Here is a 23065-nt window from a genome sequence, read left to right on the forward strand (position 1 = left end):
CTGATACTTAGATGGATCGCTGAAGTACAAAGGTAGTGACTGTCTGTCTAGGAGATCCCCCGTATCTATATATCCTTTGTCGTTTATCGCATACTTGTGTGGTTATTCTTTCCTGCGCGACGGTCATGTCTTTGGTGATGACCGTCGTGCTTGGCGGAGTGACGGTCATGCAGATATACATGACCATTAGTACTATACCCGGACCTGTCTCCCTTATCGTCCTTATCGTTACTGACATAAGAAACCTGTGACGGCACTGCCACATGATCCGCCCTTGTCCTTGGCCTGATCCTGTGACCTAGTTGTTTGTGCTCTTTTCCGTGCCTAAACAATCGTCCCCTGTTGGTCGGCCGTTACAGATTCCTCTGATCGGGGACAAAACAATCACCACGACCGAAGGGAGTTCACCGCTTGCCAGTTTCGGCGGTATTGCCGGCGAGGTTCACTCTGGCCTGGGGCCAGAGTGAGGGCATTCCCAGATATGGGCCAAACCGAGTTTTCGAGGGGAGGCAGCCACGTCAAAAGTGGTCTTTTGACGCGGCACTTGTGAGGGACTTCCTAATCATGGCATTGGCGGCAGGAAACGTGCAAGAACGGGTGTAAAAGTGCAGGTTTTCAATGAGGTGGAAAATCGAGTCGAATTCGTGAAGTTGAGAGGCGATGTCCGTTAGCCTGCTATTGAGCTGGGGTAAAGTGAGGTTCTCTCTGATCATGGGAAGAACAACCACCCAATTCAGCCCATCCTCCGGAAGTGTAACAACGAATTCTTCCTCTTAGCTTCGCCCAAATATATAATATCCTCTCCCTCAGTCCGTCCCACTTCCTGAAACCCCAGCTTGTGGAGGACCTTGATGCTTCCCGAGTTGTCCGGATGTACACAGGCTTCGAGTTCGACTCCATTGGTCAGATCCGCACGACACAAAGTGTCTAGGTACCATCTCAACAGCGCCAACAAGCTTTCGGTCGCGTAGCCCAATCCCCAGCTATCGGGAAGGAAGAGGTATCCTAACTCCACCTTCCGATTTCCAGGGTCGGCTATACCTTCTGGATGTGTTTTGTCGAATGGAGGAGGCCTTACGGGTAAGAGTGTTAAGATGCCTACTGCCTCCCACGCATTGGGGTCGTTGGGATGCCGATTGAACGAATCGGCAGGTCGACGTTCGCCCTCCTTTTGAGTAGTGCTCTCCACCACGGGTTTGAACACAGCAAACGCAACCCGCTGGTCGGAGTCCGGGACATCTTGCATGGGGATCACACCAGCCATCCAGGCTTGACTGTCGTTCTTTGTTTTGCATGGCCCGTGGGGACTATGATGGAGTTAGGAGTATAGTTACGTTACTGGGTAGCATTTACCTACCTCCATTGAGTGGCTTTATCATTGCTCCAGACCCGATGGTACCATTCCAGGTCTGGTGTTCCCTCCTTGTTAGATAACAGCTGCTTAAGGCGGAGTCTTGGTGTGAGGATTTGGGTAGATTCCATCTCGTCAGAGTGGCGGAGGGCCTCGTCTCTTTCGATTAGGAGTTTGCAAAGTTCTAATAAAATAAATGATGGGGTTATCGTGCGGCATTTACTTGGCTCAAAAAAAAAAAGTTGTAGCGGTGACCTCGTCAGCAGCTGTGCTTGGAAGCGGGGTAGTAGACGTTTAAAATTATGCTTACAAATGAAGTATGCCTCGAGCCACAATCGCTTTCTGTGGCGCAGGCGAAACATCCAGGGCCAGCAAGCAACCCTGCTTGGGGGCCCGGTGTGTCGTTCATGTCAATTTCATCGCGCAATTCGAAAATCGAGTCGCTCAAAAAGCACCTGTTTGAGGTTTCTCGAGTAGTTCGAAATTCCACACTCCTCGTAGAATGGACGTGATCATACCCTGTCGAGCGCATGGGAACTAAGCGGCCTGAAGGTTTCAGCGTCGACAGTGACGCGGGTAAGGTGTTAGAGAAACATGTGTCGCCAGGGACTAGTACAACACCACCACCATCACCGCCGCTGAATAGAGGACGACCAGCATACCAAGCCAACATGTACTTCGTCCGGAGTGCATGCCTTTCGCCCTAACGCAGTATGGAACACGGCAGCAGGCATCACCTACAAGTTTAACTGTGACGCACATCCACCCGTTCCAGGGCCGGGACTTCGGTGTAACTATTACGAAGTATCCCTATCGGCTATAGACAATACACGCCAGTCTTTACATATTTGATGCAGGTATGCCATCGATGCATACATGCATGCCTGTGCCTAGCACGGATAATGCAGGCCTTAAGGGCATTGATCCTAGCATAGCGTAGATTGATATTAATATAACACTACATGGTGAATGATCCGCGTACGCTTGCGGACAAGATGCTTGTAGTTTGATTATGTAACGATGAGCTCCCTCCTCCCTGGTACCAGGCTGCTACCTAACTTGGCGCCTAACATACTAATCCATGCCGATGGTATGGTTGTTAATATAACGTGAGGATGCGATAGTAGAACGATGCACCGTTTCGAGCTTAGAACGTAGTTTTGTGCCGAGACGGATTAGTATAGCGCATTTAGCATAACAGTATGCTCGTGTCAAAATGGCCCTTCTGAATGGGGGGTTTTGCAACTCGAAAATTGTGGCGGGAAAGTGTCTTCCGTTCATGGACCTCATGTCTTCCAGGGATGGATCTCACTTACCCTGCATACAAGACTTTACACCGACAAGAGGTCTCGCCTCGGGGATGAGGAAGTCGGTGATGTTGTGCTCCAGGGCCAGTTCTCTGGCCACAGCAATACCTGAGATCCCCGCTCCAATGATGATGACGTCGGCAGTCGCAACAGTCTGCCCATCAGTCGAAACTGCAGCACATGCCGCGCTGGCTGCGGCCAAGGTCCTGAACAGAGACAGGAATCGAGGGATAATATGATAAAAGGGGGAGACAGGTTAGGTACAAACAAGGACTTGTTGTGCATGCAGCGTGCATATGACCTATCCCAAGACGCAGTGGAAATCGCTCAAATCATATACGTGTAGGAATGTCAACAACAGATTGATAGTCGATGAATTCCAGAGGAACACTTATACTAGCCATATTGGGGTTAGACCTAGACGAGAACTGAGACAGATACCTCGGGAGAGCGGGAGGGGCCGAAGCTAGACAAAGCCAGATAGCACAATGCGTCTATTGCATACTACATTTCGTCATCGTGCTGTGAAGACCGGAAATGATCAGCGACCGTTATCATGTAACGGGCACGGTGATACCATGTTCTCCAGATAGACTTGCTGCAATGCATGTGGGGCAAGTGTGGCGTGGCGCTGCTTTTGGAGGAAAGCCATTTTCCTTGTAGATAAGCCTGAGCACCACCGGATCAGTAGTTGGCTCCTGTCGGTGACAACCAGCTGAATGGTTTTCTTTTGGAAGATGATTTCTGTTATATATGGAGCGTGGCGAGATCCACGCCCGAAGGCCTTCATATCTAGGTAGCTGGAGAACTTCATCTCGATGTCAATACGAGGCTACGTAAGGCACAAAACCTCGAGCTCGTGTTATACCTCTGAGGAATTTTAGCGCCGCTGCCTTTCATGGCAACAATGGCTCCCGTAAAGTTCTCTCTGTGAAGCTTCAGAACACGATTGGGAGAGGCCAGAAGGCTTTGAGAAGGCTTTGGGAAGTGGCTGGTTTGGAGCCTGGAAGTGATGGAGATGTCAAGAATGAGGCGGAGAGGTTGGCGGTGGGGGCAGAGGAGCGAGTGTCCTCTGGGGTCGTTTTGGTGCACTTGGATGACGTAATTGTCGGCATATCTGTCTCCAATCTCACATGAAGCGAATGCTTGTAATATCATCTGTGCTGACCATTAGCAGCGTCTCTTGCACAATTGAGTTAAGCGAATCAAATGGCCAGCTGAGGGTTGCTGAGTCCTTAATGCACTTTGACAAGACTTCAAAGCTGTACCGGTAGGTGTGTGCTACATTAGACATGTTCCATGCAGCCGTAGAAGCAGCGGCGAACCATTTCTTACTGCAGCCGCACTGCAACGTCAGCCCAACGAACACGATCTTCATGTCTGGATGGTCTCATGAACTGCGAGGGATGACCACGTTGCACCCCTGGTCGGATGACTCGACACCGCTACATCCTACCAGGGTTCCCCTTGGACCTTCAGTACTTTAAGGCTTTGGGCCCCCACTTGCCGCAATGCCGCAGTGCGGCCCCTTTTTTCGTCGAGGTTGGCGCTTGCACTTCAGATGGCTGGTACAGGCTTCAAGTGGTTGGTAGAGGGCTGGTTGATTAATGCCATGCTATACGTGGTTACATAAAACACGGTCAGCCGAGGCTGAGTGGGGTAGAAAGCTCGGTAACATCCTTGCGAATCAGTACGCGACACGGTTGACGGTGGAGTCAGTATCCCAGTCTCAAACGACGAGAGCCCGTTGTCCAGGCGTCGACTGGCCTGACTGGTACTGGCGGTGTGCTATGGCCCCATTATTGACACCCAAACAACGAACTCGTTGCTGCAGGTACAGCTGCCAGGATGAGCTGGCAATTCATACAACAGCAGAAGACGAGAATACACGATTCGCAACCGCTCCTCAGGCCGATATCATGCTTCTTTGCAGTCTGATCGCAGTGCACCCCTCAATTCTTTCCATCTCGCGAATTTGCTGCCGCCTTCGCCTGTCAGGTCGACTTACAACCACCTCTACCCGTCATCCCAACTCGCATGTATTGGTCTGGCGATCAGTCTTGTTCTCTCACGACTTCAAATCACTCCGAATTCTCCAACCGAGGAAAGCCAATCGAGCTTGGACATTGGCTGTGGATATTGGGCTTTGACCCCACCGTCCCTCTCCAGCAACTGGGAGATATGGGCAATAATCACTCGACAACGTCTCTTGATGAGTTTTACTTGGCATATGGAGAATCAGCCTATGGAGATCCAGAACCTCGCAGGCCAGAACCTCGCAGGCAAGAACCTCGTAGGTCAGAGTCTCGCAGGTCAGAGCCTCGCAGGTCAGAGCCTCGCACGCCAGAACCGAGCAGGCGAGCACCAAGAAGGCCAGCACAAAGGCCCTCGCGCTTGACCAGCCTCAGGAGACCTTCATCCTTCGCGTCGGACATCACGGCCTCATTGACGCCATCCCGCGAAAGATATCCTTACCCTATTCTGGAGCAGCCATCTTTTCCCAGGGATGAAGGACCGCCCATGTCTGAGATCGCACCTCCGACCTCCCCCCAGATTCTACTACCGCCTCCTCCAGAGATTTCACTTCCAGCTCCACCTCCGACTCTGCTGCCTGCTTCGCCACCGATATTGCTACCGCCACCTCCGCCGAAGGTCGTACAGCTACCGTCGCCAGTGTCCTCAATGAGCGAAACGCTATGTGAAGTCACGGAGCCTTTTGTTCTGACTCCAGTCCCCGCTGCACCACCCACGCCACCCACACCGGAGCAGAAGCCTGCTGTTTTCATGGAGCTCACTTCGCTCCCATCTGCACCATGGCACAACCCAGAACAGAAGTCGACTCACATCCGCATCGAGAATCTTACTGTTCGCCCGGAGTCTCCACCTATCCTGGTTACAGGAACCAAGAGAAGGTTCTCCCTATCAGCCACATCCAAAAAGGTCTCATTCACAGACGCCGAGTCCGAAGCAGTTGTTACAGTGTCGCCAGTTAAAGACAAAGAGGAGAAAGAGATGATCGCCGAGCCAGCAATCACCACAATTACGACGACAAACGCAGAGCTGGAACAAGTTGGCATGGTACCATCAACGCAGAAGGAGGAGGAGGAGGAGGAGGAGGAGGTCGACCAATCGGCGATAGGCACAGCTATAACCTCAGAAGCCGCCATCGAAACAACAACAACAATAACAACAATAACAACAACAACAGCCACGCCGGCGGCCAAGTCAGATGAGATCGCGGTGGAAGAGATCGCAACGACATCGACAACAGTCTCGATCCAGGAAGAGGAAACATCAACGACTACACCATCCGATGTTGTATTTGAGGCACCAACGCCCATATCCACTCCAGAACCAATTCAGCAAGAGACACCACTGCCACCAATCCAAGAAGTTGATGAACCCATCATGCACCTTCCCACGTCACCACGACTCCCGCCACGGAGCACAACACCTATCTCCCAGATCTCATTCTCCTCATTTTCACTACCGCCCCTGACCCGCAGAGCCACTTTCGCTCCCGCCCCCGCTCCCAGAGCTTCCTTCGAAGCGCCAGTCCTACTACGCAGCCGCACTTCCGCACCGACCTCATCCTCCCTCGACGAGTTCAGGACAACTCAGCAGCCACGGAACTTCTCCATGCGTCAGGTCTCAAGGCACAGCACGCCCAACGATCTCTGGGTCGTCATCGGGGAAGAGGTGTTTGACTGCACGGAATTCGCGGCTACGCATCCTGGTGGTGCGAAGAGTAAGATTCCTCCCCCTACCCCAAACTCTCTTACACTTACTCAAGTAATTGCCTTACCTCCTGTCTCCACACTCATCTTCTCCCTCGACGAAAACACACACTAATCACCAAACTCCCACACACAGTTCTGAACGGAGTAGCAGGCAAGGACGCGACCAAGAAATTCGACAAACACCATCCCCGCGCCGTCTTGGAGCGGTATAGAGCTACACTCCAGATTGGTGTTGTTGTGGACGACAACACCATCTCTGATGGTGCATCAATGATGAGCAAGTCCAGCCGATCCTCCTTTACTCGCGCCAAGACCTTTTTGGGGAAACTCAAGTTTGGGAAGAAGAAGAATGATGGGTTAATGACGTTAGGGGATGTTGTGAGCCGGGTGAGACGCGGTTCAATGTGAACTTTTCCTTTTTCCTTTTTTCTTGTGCATAACTAGCGCGCATTGGTGTTTTGCCTGTTTTTCCTTTGATCGTTCTGCGGGGGAGGGTTTCTATAAACGAGATTGATATCAATGATGAACAGGCACAGGCGGCGGGTTGTGATAGAAGATGCATTAGAAAGCGCCCGGGAATTTGGGAACCAATAAATCCAGAATTTTGTTACTTTGATTCATATAGATACTTTTATGCAAGCGCAAGCTGTCCGAATACGGCCGGATTACTGCCCAGGCACCTTTCTCGGTATTTCCCATCCCCCGATTTTGCACAAGTCTGCCTCGGGACAAATCACCTGCGGAGCCTGCTGGTGCCAAGTTTATAATCATCCCAACCACCCTCAGGGGTTTGTGTTGAGTTCTTGGAGAGTTCGTTATTGGCGCGCTGGGAGCAGTGCTTGTTGGCTCCCACGTCGGCGGTCATCACCACTATAAATCCCCGCCCCCGCCCCCCTCCCGGTCTGTGTGTAGATGTCAAGATCCTGCTGCAAATCGCCAGGGGTACAGCAGAATGTCTGCTTGTCTCGCAGGCACTTGAAGTCGTAGTCACTAGACTTGAGGTCGCCCTTCGACCCTATGTGTGTGTGTGTGTGTGTGTGTGTGTGTGTGTGTGTGTGTGTGTGTGTGCGCGTCATTGAGACTGTGTTAGAAACAGCGTGCATTTCCGTTATCTTTCCGAGGATAACCGTGCTACCCGTTCTAGAACCTCTAAGTGCACGAAGCACCGTAGACGAGAGTCTTCGTGCGCTCGAGTTGGTGTGGATATAAGGGGTTGGCGTGGCGCGACTATATCGTCCGTTTCTGGACACAAACCTCCGATTGTGACGCCACTTTCCTTTTAGTTGAGCTTGAGTTCCGCCGGATCAGTAGTTGGATTAGCGATGACCAGCGAATTCCCGGTGTTGTAGGTTCTGTTAGTCATTCTTTTTGGGTTTCCTTTCGACCGGAGGCGGTTTGGAACGGAGTAATCTCTTTAGCATTAGGATGCATCTAAGCACGGAGCATTATACCACGAACACGACACACGTTCTGAGAGAGGAGCTCAATCTGTTTGAAGTGATTAATGATGATCATCCAGTCTGTGATTGACAAAAGAGCAGTCCATGAATTATTGGGGTACTAGTGAAAGCTCTGACCAGGAGCACGGTGCAAAGCTTCCCGCGGCCACCTAACTACGTAGTCTCGCTACCCTGGAGCTTGCAGGCAGTGAAAGTCCCGAGGAACGTACCTATCAAGTATTTCTTACCCTTGCGCTAAACTAGCTGGTGGGCCGCCAAACCTCGTATTGCGGCAAGGGGCGGTTGAGTTTTCTGGGCTCGCGGGATGATCTGCAGGTGTCGAGAGCGGGAGCTAGCAAGACCCCGTATCTATTGGTCGACCTGGGACGCTCTTCGCAAAGCCCCCGAACGATGCAGCCAATCCAGTCACGGCCGTGCCTGGCAACTGCCAGCGCTGGAAAACCAGACCCTGCACTGGGCTGTGTTGGCATCTGCCGAACAGCCCTCCTGACGGGGCCAGTTTCGAATCCTTGCTAGTGTGTGCTTGGCCGGGTCGGAACACCGACTTTGGTGAATCTTGCGGCGGGAGGCTGATACAATCTTTCTCTCCCTCCCAGGACGCGCGTGCATCACAAAACCACAGGCGGGCTCTGACAACTCACCACCATCGCCAACATTCCCTGAGAGCTTGTTGCTGACGACAATAGCCCGACGACAATAGCGGCGACGACGACCAACGACGACCAGCACTACCACGGGTTCAAGCCTGATGGGCATCGCGGAGCAATGGCAGGCGTTCCGCACCGTATGTGCAGCGCCCATCCCAGCAACATTCCTGGCCCTGGCGGCCATGCAGAGTGCTATCGTCATCACGATCCAGAGGTATGCTCAGCCCGCCAGGACGTCTCCCTCTCTACACACGAGTTAACCCAGAGGCGACCACAGCATCGTCCTTAACAACTGGCTCGGCTGGCTCCTCCCGAATGCCTTCCAGGGGCCATCCTCAGACACCGTAGCCACGAACCTGTTCCTTCTCATTTTCGGCCTCGGATTTGAGTTGCTGTACGTCTACGATGCCATACTCTCGCGAAGCACTGTCCAGGTCGTCCTCTCGTGCTTGCTGAATGCGGGCCTGACGATCCTCGCGGTCATCCAGATCCCGCAGGTCGGTGACGCTGTGGTCAGCCTGAAGAGCTCATACGACATCAACGCGGACCCCGTGGTCAATCACGACTTTGAATTCTGGACTGTCTCGTCGGGGCTGTTGATCGCCATTGTCGCGGTGCTCGCACTGTTCTCCCTCGTCTTGCCGGTCGCTGCGTGGTACCTCCGGGTTTACTTCTCCTGGCAGTCGTACCGCAACGTCAACCCTGACGCCAGGCTGCGGCGCAGCAGGCTCGTGCACCAGTCATATGTCATGCTGGTGAAGCTGGACGTGTACTTCATTGTCTGCTTCATCGTCATCTACTGCGTCCTCGTTCTCAGGGCAGTCGGGATCGAATTCGTCCTTCACGTCGTTGGCGCACTCTCCGCCATCGCCATCCTGGTCCTCTCTATCTGGTCGAGCAAGACGGAGCACAGGCTTGGAATGTCATTTGCAATTGTACGTCTTGTCTTCTTTTTCTAAGCGGGTTTCAAATCTGGCGTGAAAAGCCCACAAGCTAATCTTTGTCTGCAAACAGGTCGTCTACATTGGCGGACTAGCATACTTTATCTACAGGCTTATCACTGTGTACTCGCCGGGACCCGACCACTTCCGCTACGGGTCGGCATCGAGACTCCTCACCATTTACGGCGGCTTGGGCATGATATTCTTTACGCTCACCATCGTCAATGCCGTATACTGCATGCTCAACTTTGGGTCCGGTCTCAAGATGTTTCTGAAGGACTACGAGGAAGGGTGGAAGCCGGCGAGGCAGTCGGCCCTCGAGCTTCCCATACAGTACACCCAATACAACCGGAGCATGGAGAGGGATCTGGACAGTTAGGAACAACTTACCATGAGGATATTATTCCTTGATCTGCACTAGGTGTAGATGAGCCATCTGCCTGCTCGTGAGCCACATCAAACGTGCCGCTGGTCGTGCCTGGCATAAGTAAGGGTTCAGGCATTCTGCTACTGCTGCCTGGTTCTCCTGCTTTGCTTTGAGGCTTCCGCCAATGCGACGTGGATTTCCCCAGACGCCGGGCATAGCTAGCAATAATCGCCGGGCAGTATCGATCAAATCTCAATTCCACGCTGCCCCCTGGTTGCCAACCGGCAAACAACGACAACTGGTTCACAGTTTGTGCAGATGTCCCATCACCCTAAAGAGCCCACATAATGACGAGTCCTAGTCTTTGCTCATACTACTGACTCAAGCAGCGAGCATCCCACCATGCACCCTGTGGATGTCTTTCGACCGGGATTATTGCGTGCTGCCCTCTCCATCAGCTGACATGCCCTCGTCCCGGGGGTTGTCGGTCGGGCGGAGCTGTCATTGGGGCCAGAAGGACCCTTGCTGCAGATCGGCGGCCGGCTGCTGCCCTTGTGCCGGCTATGGGGTTTCGGGGCTTGCGTTGGTGGCAGGGCAGAGTGCATGAAGGTAGGCTGTCTCTTCCTGACTTGGCGGACAGTCGTGGGTGCCCCTCATGTCATCTGGTCTTAGTTGGTCTTGGTCGTGAGCGTGCCAGGGCGTAAAGACAATGCCATTCCCAACAAGATGCATAACACAGCACTGCGCAATCGCCTGGGTCGTTGTGCGAACTTCTCGCCATATCGCAAAAAACCTGCCAATTCAGAACCTACTTATTGCCCCCGACCACATGAAGACCGAGGGTCGTGGAATTCGTCCCGTTCTGGCAGCCGTCTGGAACCCACGTCCACCCTAAGCATTAAATCGGGCACGCCCAAGATCGAGCCCAATTAGCCTCGATGTGACCCCAGAAAGTCAAGTGGCACGCAGGTGATCGACCCCAAATTGCCCGACCGCATGTCACCAGGGCAGGACCAGGTCCACTTACCTCATCAGGGACCATGGCCATTGGCTTATGCTCTCGCAATCGCGGGGAGCACGCCACTGACCCGACGCAAGCCAAGGCGACGACTGCCATGGCAAATGTCTGCCGCGCTCAAGAGGTCACGGGAAGACCACTAGGCCCGGTCTGCTTCCCCAACGGGATCAGAGTCCAAGCCTTTCTGACGTAGCAGCCAGCATGCCGCCTGACTAACCCCAATATTTTGCATCCTTGCGAGGTCCTGGTGTGGGGAAGTCAGATGCCGATCACAGGCTATCCCGACCTCAGGTAGCCTGTCACGCTTGGCCACAGCATGGCACGGCATATGTGCAGAGCTGACGTGCTGTGATGTTTTTGGCACATCATACCGATCTTGGGAAACGTAATATGCACAGGTATATAAGGGAGTCTTAAGCACCCAATGTGCCGTTGAATCGCGGCCCCTTCCAGCCTTGTCGCCTGACCCAACTCGTCCCCCAAATTAACGTACCCGGCGAGAAACTTCACAATGCGGCTCTCAAGTCTGACTGGGCTCCTCTCTGCCGCCCTCTCCATCTTGCTCTCTGCAGCTCCGGCCTCCGCCCAAAACTACCCACCTCCCGGCACCTGCCTCGGCAACTGCTACGCCCGCGACCCGGCCTTCATCAAGCGCAGCGATGGAAAATACTTCCGCTTCACCACTCGCGACCTGATCGGGATCCAGACCGCCACCGACATCCGCGGGCCCTGGACCAGCGTTGGGTCCGTTATCCAGGGCCGCAGCATAATTAACCTCCCCGGCAACACGGAGCTCTGGGCGCCCGACATCTCCCGAGTCGGCGACCTGTACTACCTCTTCTACGCGGTTAGCACGCTCGGCAGTAAGACCTCGGCGATCGGCTACGCGACCTCGCCCAGCATGGAGCCCGGCACATGGACGGATCGCGGCGCCGTGCTGACCAGCGGGCCGGACTCGCCGTACAACGCCATCGACGCCAACCTGTACCACTCCGCGGACGGCAGGGAGCTGCATCTCCAGTGGGGCTCGTACTGGCAGGGGATCTACACACAGCCATTGACCATCTCTGGCACGTCGGTGACGCTCAGGGCCGGCACGAGTCCAAAGAACATTGCGTACTTGCCTGCGGGCAACCATCCGCAGGAGGGCGCGTTCGTGTACCTGCAGAACGGCGCGTGGTGGTTGTTCCTGAGCAGGGGAAGGGCCGGGCAGTATGGCGACGACCCGGCCAACTTCCCCGTGGCCGACGCGTACAAGATCTTTGTATGCCGCGGGGACTCGCCCACGGGGCCGTTCTTTGGCAAGCTGGGCAGGTCGTGTCTCGATGGTGGCGGGACCGAGGTGCTGGCGACCCAGGGGAACATCTTTGCGCCTGGTGGGCAGGGCGTCTGGCAGGATGACGTGCACGGGGACGTGCTGTACTATCACTACTGTGAGTTGGTTTCTCCCCCGAGGAGTGCTGTTTCCCCGTTCTTCCTTAAGCAGAGGCTAATAAGTGGTGATCAAAGTCAACCGGAACATTGGCTACGGCGACGGCGACGAAAGGTTTGGGTGGAACGTGCTCAAGTGGATCGATGGCTGGCCAGTGGCGGTATGAGGAGCTGTACGTGCTATGGGAATGGCGTGGACATTTTCCAGAAGTCTCACCCTAGAGCATGGGAAGGGAAGCCGGGCCGATCTACTGCCTGGTGCCGTGTCGTAATCTTCAATAGGAGTGGTTCTCGTACCCATTCCTGCCCTCTTGATCAAGCAGCGGCCGGTATGGTGCCGCCAATGCGGAACGTATGTACACAGCAGCCTCCCTTGCGTATAATAAGCCAAATGACTACCACGGGTCATCGCGTGGAAGAAGTCCTTTGGACATTTCCAATGCGGCGCTTGCTACATGTAGCTCTCCTATAGGAGGGATCCTCGGGCTGTTGGGCTCACGTAGAGCGGACAAGCCACGGCATGCCTGAACTTCTCAGTGAGTCCATTCAGCCTCGAGAGTTCCGTGACGGCTTGTTCTGTGTTTATGCTTGTCAACGACAGCGGGTGGAGCCCCGTACATGGAATATGATCTTGGTACTAATGCTAATGCTAATGTTAATGCTACGAAACAAGAATTTACAACTGAATCCTCTATAACCCTCCTTCTGTGGACTGTTCTTAATAAAACGCACCTACGGTTCCATCATACCTTCTCTGGACGGTCGCGGAAGCTCCTACGTGGTAGCACTGAGCTTCGAAGCGATCTACACCTCCGTCAATCGTGACGATACAGGTTCAAGTTCAGAACTGGTACAAACGAAAGCTTGAAAAAAGGAGTAGCGCGACGAGACCTGCCCAAGAATGTGCCGGTGCCGTCCCTGGGTCTCCTTAGAGGTGCGAAGAATCCCGCTCGGCCTTGACCTCCCAGATCGACGGGCCTTTTCACTCACCCGCGGCGCGCCAACCGCTACTTGCTTGCAGGCTGACTCGATTTCTACCCCACATCCTAAGCAGCCACCGCCTTCTTGTGCAACGAAGGCTGGACCTTGAATCCTTCCTTAAGCCAGAGCAGAGTGTTGGGCTGTTTGGCCATCCAGTCGTCCTGGCCAGGGAGCAGCTTGAAATCGAAGTTGTACACGAGCCGGCTCGCGATGACGCGCATCTCGGCGTAGGCGAGGTTCTTGCCAATGCAGTCGCGCGCGCCGAAGCTGAAGGGCTTGAAGACTTCTTTCTTGTCGCTGTCGAAACGTGCATCATGCTGTGGGTGTGCAGGTTTGAGCCACTAAAAGGAGTCGTGAGCGAGTGATCACCACGGTCGATTGCGGAGGACATAGCATGTCGGGTGAAGAGATATGCTCTGTCGCGTGGGTTTTGGAGCAGAGGTGTAAAGATTTCTGAGCAAATATTTCCGCTCGTTTTGCCCGAACAAGTTGCCGACAAACGAGAGAGCGAATGGATGGAACTTACGCGTTCTGGATGGAAGGAGTCCGGGTCAGTAAAGTTGGCAGGATCGCGGTAGGCTGCATTCGAGTAGACGTGGATGAGGCTCTGAATTTCGTGACATGGGAGAGGTCAGCATAATTCAGCAAATGGTAGGGAAGGAGAAAAACCACATACGCCCTGCGGTAACCAGTATCCGCCCACCTCGGCACCAGGACTGATACGGGGAGTCATTGTCGCGGCTGGGGGGTACATGCGCATCGTCTCCTCCAGGAACACCCTGAGGTACTCGAGATGACCAGTGCTCGTCATGTTGATGTCGGCGTCATCGGCAAAGGCAGCGCGGATTTCATCCTCCAGAATACGCCGTTTTTCGGCGTTCTCGGGGCGGCTCAGGAAGTAGACGAAGCCAGAGAGCGCTGTAGCTGTCGTCTCGCTGCCCGCAAGTACAAGAATCGACGACAGTGCTCCTACCTCGGCGTCGCTGAGCCCTCGCTCGCCGTCCTTGCCCTTGCGGAGCATATATGTTGCGAAATCGCGGCGGCCATCCTCGTAGTCTCCCTTTGCCATGCGGGCTTGTGCCTTGACCTTACCAAGTCCCGCGTTGGCTTTGCCGGCCTCCAAGGCCACCTTCGTCTCTTTCGTGCCCAAAAGGATCATCAACGGGATCTTGAGTAGAGGATATTGGTTCAAAAAGCGAATGCAGGAATTGCCAATAAGCATGCGGAACGTGTTATCCACAAAAGTGGTATTACCTTCGAGCCCCTGGAACGACTCGCCAAAGCAGAGGTCACCTATGACGTCAAACGTGCAGAGGTTGAGCCACTGGACGATGTCTACTGCCTCGCCTCGGGTGGCTCGAGCCGCTAACTCCTCCATTAACCTGTTGACGTACTGCGTGATGATCGGCTCCTGCTCGTGAAGAGCGGCGACACTGAAGGCATGGTTGAGCTGGCGGCGCTGGCGGCGATGGTCCTCCCAGGGAGCGCCGAGCAGAGCCATGTGGTCAGTTGGATAGAGGAAGCCCTGAGTCTTGCCGAATTCGCCTACACCACTGGAACCACGGACACCGTATACCTGCAGCCAGGCAACGCTACCGGCTACAATGACACGATTGGGGCCGATTCGGACGACGGGGCCGTACTTGCGATGTAGCTCGATCGCGTAGGGGCTCATGTCGAGGCTGATGAAATGGTGCCACTGGCTGAATATGTCGCTGATCGCCATGTACTTAGGACCGGGTATCTTGGCTAAAGGATGGAGCCATAGGCGGTACAGGGTGGCACATAGCGCGCATCCAGCAGCCTAATATCGACGCAGTTACGCAGAACGTCAGCTAGATGTCCATGAATATGAAGGTGGATGGCCAAATGGGCCATGTGCTTTGTTTGGGCGACGTACGACAGTGGCGGCAGCGCCTGCGAGGAAGGCAGGGTCGCCCTCGGCGCCACGGGCGATCAGTGAGTCTAGGAGTGGCATTGTGCGGTTGTGCGATGATGGTAATTTTTGCTTCTGCTGTTGCTGCCATCATTGTGATGGCCAAGGATCGTGCTTTATAGCTGGGAGTCGGTGGGGACACGAAGACGTGGAAAACCACACTCGTTGCAGTTCTGGGTGCCCCGTCCCGACCCCCCTGTCGAAATATGCTCCGGATAGGCCCTCTCCGGGGTATTATGCACATGTTTCATGCAGAAGATCGCCGTGATGGTTGTCCTACCCAGGAGCATTCCCCATATGGAAAAAAGTCATGACAATGCGCTTGCACCAAAAGAAGTGGGGCTGTTAACAATATCAGATGTTAGCCAATTCTACCCACGAGAAAACTGGGTTTCTGTGCCATTCACAGCGGTGGATTGGTCAGTGAGCTGCTCTTCACACAGCCTCCGTGATTAGTGGCTTGGTGCACACCTTGCCACGACTTATCTCCACAAGGAGGCTCGTACGAGATGCTGCACCCACCAGCACGATATACTCCCGGCTGGCCAGCCGGGGTGTGAGCCAATGGGAGGCCAGGGTGCAACGACGGGATTCGCGCTAACATGCCTTCGACTCGGCGCGGCTGGAAGTTCGCGCTGAGATTGACGCGAACCCCGGGCAAGCCACGTACTCTAAATCGCGCAACTGCCGAGGATCAAGCTTTGCCAAGCCCCGTCTTCGGGGACGTCACAATGCAGCACAGTAAGCAGAGCCAAATAGTCAAGCCCTTGATCCCATATCCCGCGCACAGACAGCCACGGGCAATATCCCGTGGCTCATGGCTAGTCACGGTCGTTTCCTATTCTAGGTCTGCCTCCCTGACTCCGCACAGCATGGCTCAGCCGGCGCAATCTGGAAACCAGTAGCATTGAACCAAGCTTGCTCTACGATTCACCGCGTGGTGGCGTGCCAAAGCTCAGAGCCCAAGTGCCGCGTGCTTAAACCTAAAAAGAAAATATCCCGACTCGGCAACGGGCCGCCTTCCTGCAAACAGCGCCCGTGGCGTCGGGCAATGAAGATAGGATTTCACAGGCAGTCGGGCTGCGTGCTCTGGTTCCTGGGAGTGACAGCACTTGCCGGACTCTCCATAGCATCGCTAGCGATCACGTTTATGCGTGGGGACTTGCGAGTACATGTACATGCCCAAGCAAGGATCTCGCCGTTCGGATATTTGTTCCGGGGCGTGCCGTTGTGGGCTGACGCCAGACTTCTCGTCTGACTCGAAGGCACGGAGTCAAAATCCAAGCCTGGCACCAGTTTCCGAGTAAATATCTCGACTGACCTTCCATACGTTGCTTGGCGCTAGTACACGCCAAGCCTACACCATTCATTATTGTTCGCTTTGTACGTGGGCAAGTATACAAGTACAGCACTGGTGTACCCTCATTCTGCAGCTCTGCGAGCATTGTTTCGTCACTTGCGAAACCACGCTAGCGGGTTTGGCTGTGGGTGCCCAGTACTTACGAATCCCGAAATGGGTCTGCCAGCTTCATCAGCTGATCTCGGCTTGTCCACAGTCTGGATCCGGCCCCACAAGCTTGGGAAACATGGAGCGCTCCTGTGACCTAGTGATCTTGTCCTTTGGAATCCGCACGGTGTTGCACCTTCAGACATTCAACAATCTCCATTGGTTCTCCCACCATTCGTCCCGCGTGTCCTCCGGGAAGCCACACGCGGCAAGCCAGTCCATGGTGTCACATCTATTCATCTTGCCTGGCATTTTGCGAGCTGCGGCAGCCAGAGGATCTATCCTTTTCCAGAGTTCTGCAAGATCTTGCCTCACCGATGCTCTACAAGGGAAAGCTTGTCCGAGTGCAAGCCGGACGTCTAGTTTGACGCCATGATCAATCAATCCCACCTTAGTCTCGCGGCTGCCGGAGAACTCAACACAGCCAAGGATATGCGTCGATCGATCTCCGTCTGACCCGTCGGACTCGAGACTTTTGCGGAAGAGCGGCTGTCTTGCCTCGAACTCTGCTGAGAGGCGCTTGTCAGGGAGACGCCCGTACATTGCCAGGTGCAGATAGACTGCCGTCGTCATACGTGATAACAGACACCAAGAGACGCCAGCAGCTCGCGGCCTGTTGGGCGAGCACTGTATTGGCGCCAGACCTTTACCCCTGTTGAACGGCCCAGCAAGTACAAGTTGGTAATCGCCGAACTCGCTTTTGACGTTGGGCACCATACCCCAGAGCACCGTGATTTCTTCGGCAGGACCGAGGCCATGTTGTTCCAAGACCTCAGCAACCAGGTCCGCGTTGGCGTCATATGTGTGCGTCGCAAAGTTGGTGATCATGAGGGTAAAAGCCGTGGGCCAGTTGGTACCTCTGGCAGAGTCCTTGTCTCGCCAGTGGGGATCGGCGCCAGATCTGAGCAGCTCCAACCCGATCTGCACCCGATGTTTCTGGTACTCCACCTCTGAGGCACAGAGGAGCAGCTGGTTCAGGAATTTGTTACGCGACATGCCTGTGGGCGCCCACTTGTCGATCCAGTGCCCCGGAAGCTGCACGTTGCTAAACGTCGCGAGCACGGCGGGGTTGCGCCTGTCGCGGTCCCAGTACGATTTCCTGACCATCTCCTGCGCCAGGAAGTCGAGGATCTTGTCTCGACAATCATAGCCCCATGTTTCCTCGACTCCGTAGCATGCGCACCATCCGAGCAACTCCATGTCCATGTCGTGAAAACCAGGTTCGGCCCACAGCTCGACTGGCCGTATGTTATACGTCAAGCTGTACAGGGCATGCTTGGCTTCGATGCAGACTGCCCAGTCCAGTTGCGCGTGTTGCCACAGGTCACGACCCTTGTCCAGCATGAAATCACGTGCGGTGCGGTGGATGAATGAGACCCCCAGAAGAGCAGTGCTCCAGGGGTCCACGCCGCCTCTCCCGAGGTCCAGCAGCCCTCCGCACTGCGCGCGCATCTGCTCGCGAACTCTATCCACGCCTTGATACAGTGCTTCGGCCGTTTTGTGGTGCAACCTGATGTCCTGATGAGCATGCCTCAGGGCCCTGTCGCTGTATAGCGCAATAAAGGCGAGCGAGTTCAACTCGAGGTTGCCATGCGCAAGGATCAGCGCGAAAAAGGTCGCTGAAGAGTTGTGATACGGTGTCTTGTTCGCTCCGCGGCGTCGCAGCATCGACCCGTACAGAGATTCGAGATCCTCTGGGATGTCCTTGATCCTCGCCCACAATTGCTCCCAGGTGTCGTAATTCGTGATGCCCTCTTTAAGGCTGCGGACTACCAGTTCTACCCAGAGGAAGACCCCAGATGCATGATAGGTCAGGTGCTGAATGACCGCGTCGGGATTGTGGTTCATATCATCTGAGCCCGGCAGCGAGCGCAGGTCGTCGCCCAACTTTCGCTCAAGGTAGCTGAAAATGTCATTGTGTGTCAGATCTTGGAGTCTCAGATGCGGAAACCGTTGCAGGGATCGTTCAAAGATAGGCTCGGGGCGACTCGACACGCAGATCTTGATCCTGCCAAGCTCCTGCAGCGTGCTGAGCAGGCCCAGCAGGTCGTCTGCGCGACCCGGTTGTATCTCGTCCAGGCCATCCACAAACACATATGTAGTGCCGTTCAGCTCGTGTAATGTAGCAGAAAGCGCTGAGCGGATCTCTGTCTCGTTCCAGTCCGCGTGTGACTTTTTGCTAGGCCACGAGGGTTTGCTGCTGGGTGGTCTCTGTCCTAAATCGTGTAGATGACTTAGGGTTTGGTGGAGCAGCGTGCACAGGAGACCCTTCACCGATTTCTGCATTTCGTCGCCAGAGCTCCAGATGAAGGCAGATAGCACGAGGTGTTGCGCATCCTCAGATCCCCCAGGCAGGGAGCCTCCATTGTCCGCAATTTGGCGAATCAGGTAATTCACAAGCGTGCTCTTGCCGGTGCCCGCGTGGCCACTGATCCAAAATACGCTCTGCTCTCCACTCACGAGCCATGAACGCAGCGTATCGGTCGCAGCGCACATCGCACATTTATTCTCATCATGCCAAGGATTCTTCCGGCGGCGACACTTGCTGTCGAAAACCCATTCGAATGTTCCCGGGAAAGAGTCGAGGGAGCTCATGTTGCGCCTCTCGTTCATGGATGCAAAGTACAGGCTGTCCAGGAGTCGTTGTGTCGCAGCCTTCTCTTTTTCGTCATGATACATGCGGGTAGCTTCCTTGCCATGCTCATCCAGCTTGTCACGGACCTCTGTGGCTGCCTTCGTGGCTGCGGCGGCGCTGTCGCTAATGGCCATCAGCGTTTGTTGCAGGGACCGCTCCATCAGCGAAACAAGGCTCGCTGGATCCGTGTTACCCGAGTGAAGGCCTGTGGTCAGTGCCTGGAGCTCGACTTTCAAGCAGGGCAACTCCGTGCTGATGACGGCCCATTCTTTCTTCACCGTCTGCCTGCGACTTGTCAGTTGTGCCCGCCCACGCCTGCATCTTTTCGGAAGACCTACTGCATCTCGACGAGGATAGTTGTCTGGAGGGCCTGTTGGGTCTCTTGGAGCCGCTTCTCGAGTCCTTGAATCTCATCCTTCTTGAGCACGTATCTAAATGTATTCCAAACTCTGCTTTTCTTGCCACTTGAGAACCGTTCGAGCATCTGCTCGAGCTCTTGCGACACGCAGATGATATCCCGAGCACGGCTCAAGAGTCTATCATCGCTTGGGTCCGGGCCGGACTTGTGTGCTTTGACCGATTGCCCAACCTCGTAGGAAAGCTGCCGCAGGACAGTCGCATTGGTCTTCAGGCTAGCATCGGGCTTGTGCTCGTCGCGAATGCGCTGGAGCGCAGCAGTCGCCCTAAGCCCAGTGCCAACCAGCTGCAGGACGTTGCAGGCCAGTGAAAGAGCGGCCAGTGCTTCCATGGAGACGTCGGCAAAACTGCACGGGCTTTCACGTGTGCGACTTGCTTGCTGGCACAATTGTCAAGATGAGCAAACACATCCGGCATTATGCGGTGAAAGAAATTCAAGAGCCACACGCAGGGGGCTGTGCATCCTTGCAGCTCTTGAGGGGTAAACGTGGGGGCCTTTTAAAGCATAAGGGTGTCAGCTCGAGTCCAGCTTGCAAGCCTGACTCGCAAACTGCCAAGGTAACCAATATGATGATATTGCAGGTGGAAATCCTACAACTAGGACACAGCCATAGAGGTTGGAAGCGCTGAGAAACGTGCTACACGGGGTCTGAAGATAACTCAATTCTTGTCGCCTTTAAAGACCAAGGATACTGGCTATCTCTCCAGTGCGGCAGCTGATATCGTCTGATCTCCCAGTCTCGCCGGCATCACAACCACTCGCTGATGTGATCCCCCCTCAGAACGAGGTGCCTTGGCTGTCAGGACTGCTCGAAACTCAGAGTAATCCGCGTTCCACGACCCTTCAACCCAATTGTACTGCTTTTCGAGCGGGATGTCACCGTTCTCAGGATCCCTGTGCTGCTCCTCGAGATTAACCACCGCCTTGGAGCCGAGATACGTCCCCACCACGTCCCAGTGCGTGTCACTGTTGATCATGCGGCCCCAGAGCTCCATGGCGCGATGGCGTAGGCCGGGATGCCGGCTCACGTTTGCGATCTGCGTCACGATGGGCATGGCGCCCTCGTGGATGACACCCTGGTCGCGCATCGCGTCCTGGGAGGCCGACCTGCTGTTGCTGAAGCCCCTGATTCCTGCCGTCATGTTGATGCATCTCTCGCACTGGTCGAGCAGCTCGTGGGTCGCGGACTCGTAGTCGTCCCACGACTTGCCAGAGACGTCGAAGACGGTGCACACGGAGTAGTAGCTCCCGTAGATGGCGATGGCTATGTTGCAGTCCGCGACATACTCCTCGCTCTCCGTCTTCATTATGGGGGTGGTGGCACCGCTATCGTATTGTGCGAGCCGTTCCCGCATGGCCGCCTGCCAGGCCTCGAGGCCGTGTTTGAGCGCCAGCTGTTCGTGACGATGCTCAGTCGCGAAGTGGCCAGTATCAAAGGTGCTGTGTCCATCGCCCTGTTCCTGCGCCACCAGCATTGATATGTGGGTTCGGAAGTACCACAGGCAGACAAGCGCGAGGCATCGAGTCCAATGCAACGAAAACGTTGCCTGGCTTGCGTCTGGGTCAGGAGGCATCGGCAACTGGAGGAGGGAACGGATCGATAGGGTGAGCAGAACCTCTTGCGACTTGGGATACAGCGCGGAGAAGGCTGCGTTGAGGCACGTCTTGAGCACCAGGTTTGTCTCGACCTCGGCCACACCTTCATCATCGAGGGCGGCAGCAATGAGCGAGCTTGTCTCGTGACCATTCCTGCCGGTCTCGTTGGTGCCAAGAGTTCCGTGCAGGATCTTCCCATATAGCAGTGACAGGCTACGAGCCGTGAGCTGGTCCGCGGCTTCGGTGTTGCCTTGCAAGCTTTCAAACTCGACCAGGAGAACGGTCGCAATGAGGATGGACCGCGGAGTGTGCTTGTTTAAGGGCGAGGCGAGCAGCCGCCGGAAGGCGTTGATGGCCTTCGAGTGATGCACTAATGCCTGGTAGTAGTGGTTGAGGGCCACCCGCCCGCTGCCCGCGTTGGTCAGGATTTCTACGCGGCTTTTGTACAGGGGAACAGCGGTGGTGCCATTAGCCGAGTCCTTGCTCAGATTCCGCTGCTCATGCACGCGGCCAAGGGCGCCTAGCGCTAGCAGTGCATTGCGGATGCCCTCATCGTGAACGCTCTCCCGCAGGACCGTCCTGCGCCAGAACTCGACACGGCCATACCGAAGCTGGGGCACAACGTTGAGGCGGAAGTTGTCAAAGTAGGGGACCTCCCAGGGTTTGATGAAAGTGATGGAGGGGTCCAGGACACGGACCAGCCGATGACCGCCGCTCGAGGGAACGAGCGGGCGAGACGAGCTGTGCACAAGCGGAGGCTGCTTCTCTCTCCTTGGTTCTCCCACTGTGAAGTCACAGGTGGTCCCACGGCGTCGGCACCGGCCGCACGCGGGCTGTGACTCGTCACACTTGAGATGAGACGCTTTGCATGCGCGGCAACCTAAAGGAGACCGCTGTAGTTAGCGCCGCCTCTTTCCGGGGACTCGGAGGGCCATCATCGTGATATCCACTTGCCGCTTCTGGTCTTGGGCATGCTCATGCGCTTGCTCTTTGCCGGTTCGGGCGGCTCTTGCCGCCGCCACAAGTCCAGCTTGACCATCGGGTTGGGCATACTGGTCGTGTGTCGTCTGGCGCTACAGCCAATGTTTTCGGTGGGAAGAACTCACGGCAGACTACTGCACCTCGGATTTGGAATTGAGACACGAGACAAGCGAGAGAGTGCCCAGGACGCGTCTGAGGTGATGGGTGTTCGTCCACAATCCCTGTCGTATGCAAGATCGTAAGACCTGCACGAATCAGAGTCTTATCTGACAACAGGGGTCAGGACCGCCCGCTGAGCTGGGGCTGCGTCTCCATTGGTGCTGCCTTCTGGGGCAGCACTCATGTCATCGAGTATCCATCAAACCGGAGCATCTACCTTGCACCAGGACTGACAGCAGTTCGTTGTATAAATGGCGGATGATCCATCGTCAAGCTCGCTTTTCTCCCGCTGAGTGCAGAAGGAGACGAAGATGCGGCAGGCGATAGTATGTGGAGCATCCGCCTGGACGCCGTACGGCACGATTATAACAGACACCCATGCAAAAGTTGATGAACGTGTACTGGCACAGCAATGAAGAAACGGGAACGGAAAAAAAGCCAACAAACAAAAACCTAGAATTGTAAATGTCCCACGAATGTCGTGCTTGGGTTTGAGAAACCACCTGTCTGCATGGGGCACCGCTAAGTCCACTTTCGAAAAAATAGGGATATGTACTTAAAGCTTTGGTGAAACCTGAACGGGGCGACTG

At 55.1% G+C, this 23065-nt stretch overlaps 6 protein-coding genes across 6 annotated transcripts; 3 read left to right on the forward strand and 3 right to left on the reverse strand.

Moving 5' to 3' along the window:
* Nucleotides 1–733: 733 nt before the first annotated feature.
* Nucleotides 734–3816, reverse strand: B0I36DRAFT_353077 (GNAT domain-containing protein; the record flags this gene model as incomplete). Its single annotated transcript, XM_046157178.1, has 5 exons — nucleotides 734–1307; nucleotides 1358–1535; nucleotides 2668–2812; nucleotides 3100–3124; nucleotides 3527–3816. 5 exons carry the CDS (start codon nucleotides 3814–3816, stop codon nucleotides 734–736), a joined length of 1212 nt encoding a protein of 403 aa, XP_046008437.1.
* Nucleotides 3817–5839: 2023 nt separating this feature from the next.
* On the forward strand, nucleotides 5840–6575 carry B0I36DRAFT_332174 (uncharacterized protein). Its single transcript, XM_046155073.1, has 2 exons — nucleotides 5840–6406; nucleotides 6532–6575. The coding sequence occupies exon 1, from the start codon at nucleotides 5888–5890 to the stop codon at nucleotides 6155–6157; it is 270 nt and encodes an 89-aa protein (XP_046008438.1). The 5' UTR covers nucleotides 5840–5887; the 3' UTR covers nucleotides 6158–6406; nucleotides 6532–6575.
* Nucleotides 6576–8466: 1891 nt separating this feature from the next.
* On the forward strand, nucleotides 8467–10003 carry B0I36DRAFT_164840 (uncharacterized protein). The gene is made up of 3 exons (XM_046148712.1): nucleotides 8467–8719; nucleotides 8783–9440; nucleotides 9520–10003. Exons 1-3 carry the CDS (start codon nucleotides 8607–8609, stop codon nucleotides 9823–9825), a joined length of 1077 nt encoding a protein of 358 aa, XP_046008439.1. The 5' UTR covers nucleotides 8467–8606; the 3' UTR covers nucleotides 9826–10003.
* Nucleotides 10004–11342: 1339 nt separating this feature from the next.
* On the forward strand, nucleotides 11343–12429 carry B0I36DRAFT_249974 (putative arabinan endo-1,5-alpha-L-arabinosidase A; the record flags this gene model as incomplete). The annotated part of the gene is made up of 2 exons (XM_046150517.1): nucleotides 11343–12264; nucleotides 12341–12429. 2 exons carry the CDS (start codon nucleotides 11343–11345, stop codon nucleotides 12427–12429), a joined length of 1011 nt encoding a protein of 336 aa, XP_046008440.1.
* Nucleotides 12430–13308: 879 nt separating this feature from the next.
* B0I36DRAFT_353081 (cytochrome P450) lies at nucleotides 13309–15221 on the reverse strand (the record flags this gene model as incomplete). Its single annotated transcript, XM_046157179.1, has 4 exons — nucleotides 13309–13584; nucleotides 13770–13850; nucleotides 13920–15047; nucleotides 15144–15221. The coding sequence occupies 4 exons, from the start codon at nucleotides 15219–15221 to the stop codon at nucleotides 13309–13311; spliced, it is 1563 nt and encodes a 520-aa protein (XP_046008441.1).
* Nucleotides 15222–16824: 1603 nt separating this feature from the next.
* Nucleotides 16825–22386, reverse strand: B0I36DRAFT_366796 (uncharacterized protein; the record flags this gene model as incomplete). The annotated part of the gene is made up of 4 exons (XM_046159357.1): nucleotides 16825–19606; nucleotides 19660–20085; nucleotides 20598–22076; nucleotides 22286–22386. 4 exons carry the CDS (start codon nucleotides 22384–22386, stop codon nucleotides 16825–16827), a joined length of 4788 nt encoding a protein of 1595 aa, XP_046008442.1.
* Between the last annotated feature and the right edge of the window lie 679 nt (nucleotides 22387–23065).

This window comes from Microdochium trichocladiopsis, assembly GCF_020744255.1.
Source record: "Microdochium trichocladiopsis strain MPI-CAGE-CH-0230 chromosome Unknown B0I36scaffold_9, whole genome shotgun sequence".
Taxonomy (NCBI): Eukaryota; Fungi; Ascomycota; class Sordariomycetes; order Xylariales; family Microdochiaceae; genus Microdochium; species Microdochium trichocladiopsis.

Excerpts from the sequence above, each read along its gene's own strand:
- B0I36DRAFT_164840 (XM_046148712.1), top strand. The coding sequence starts at position 8,607 with ATGGGCATCGCGGAGCAATGGCAGGCGTTCCGCACCGTATGTGCAGCG. Across the intron at positions 8,720-8,782 it reads ATCGTCATCACGATCCAGAG|CATCGTCCTTAACAACTGGC; the intron begins GTATGCTCAGCC and ends AGGCGACCACAG. Across the intron at positions 9,441-9,519 it reads TTGGAATGTCATTTGCAATT|GTCGTCTACATTGGCGGACT; the intron begins GTACGTCTTGTC and ends GTCTGCAAACAG.
- B0I36DRAFT_332174 (XM_046155073.1), top strand. The coding sequence starts at position 5,888 with ATGAGATCGCGGTGGAAGAGATCGCAACGACATCGACAACAGTCTCGA.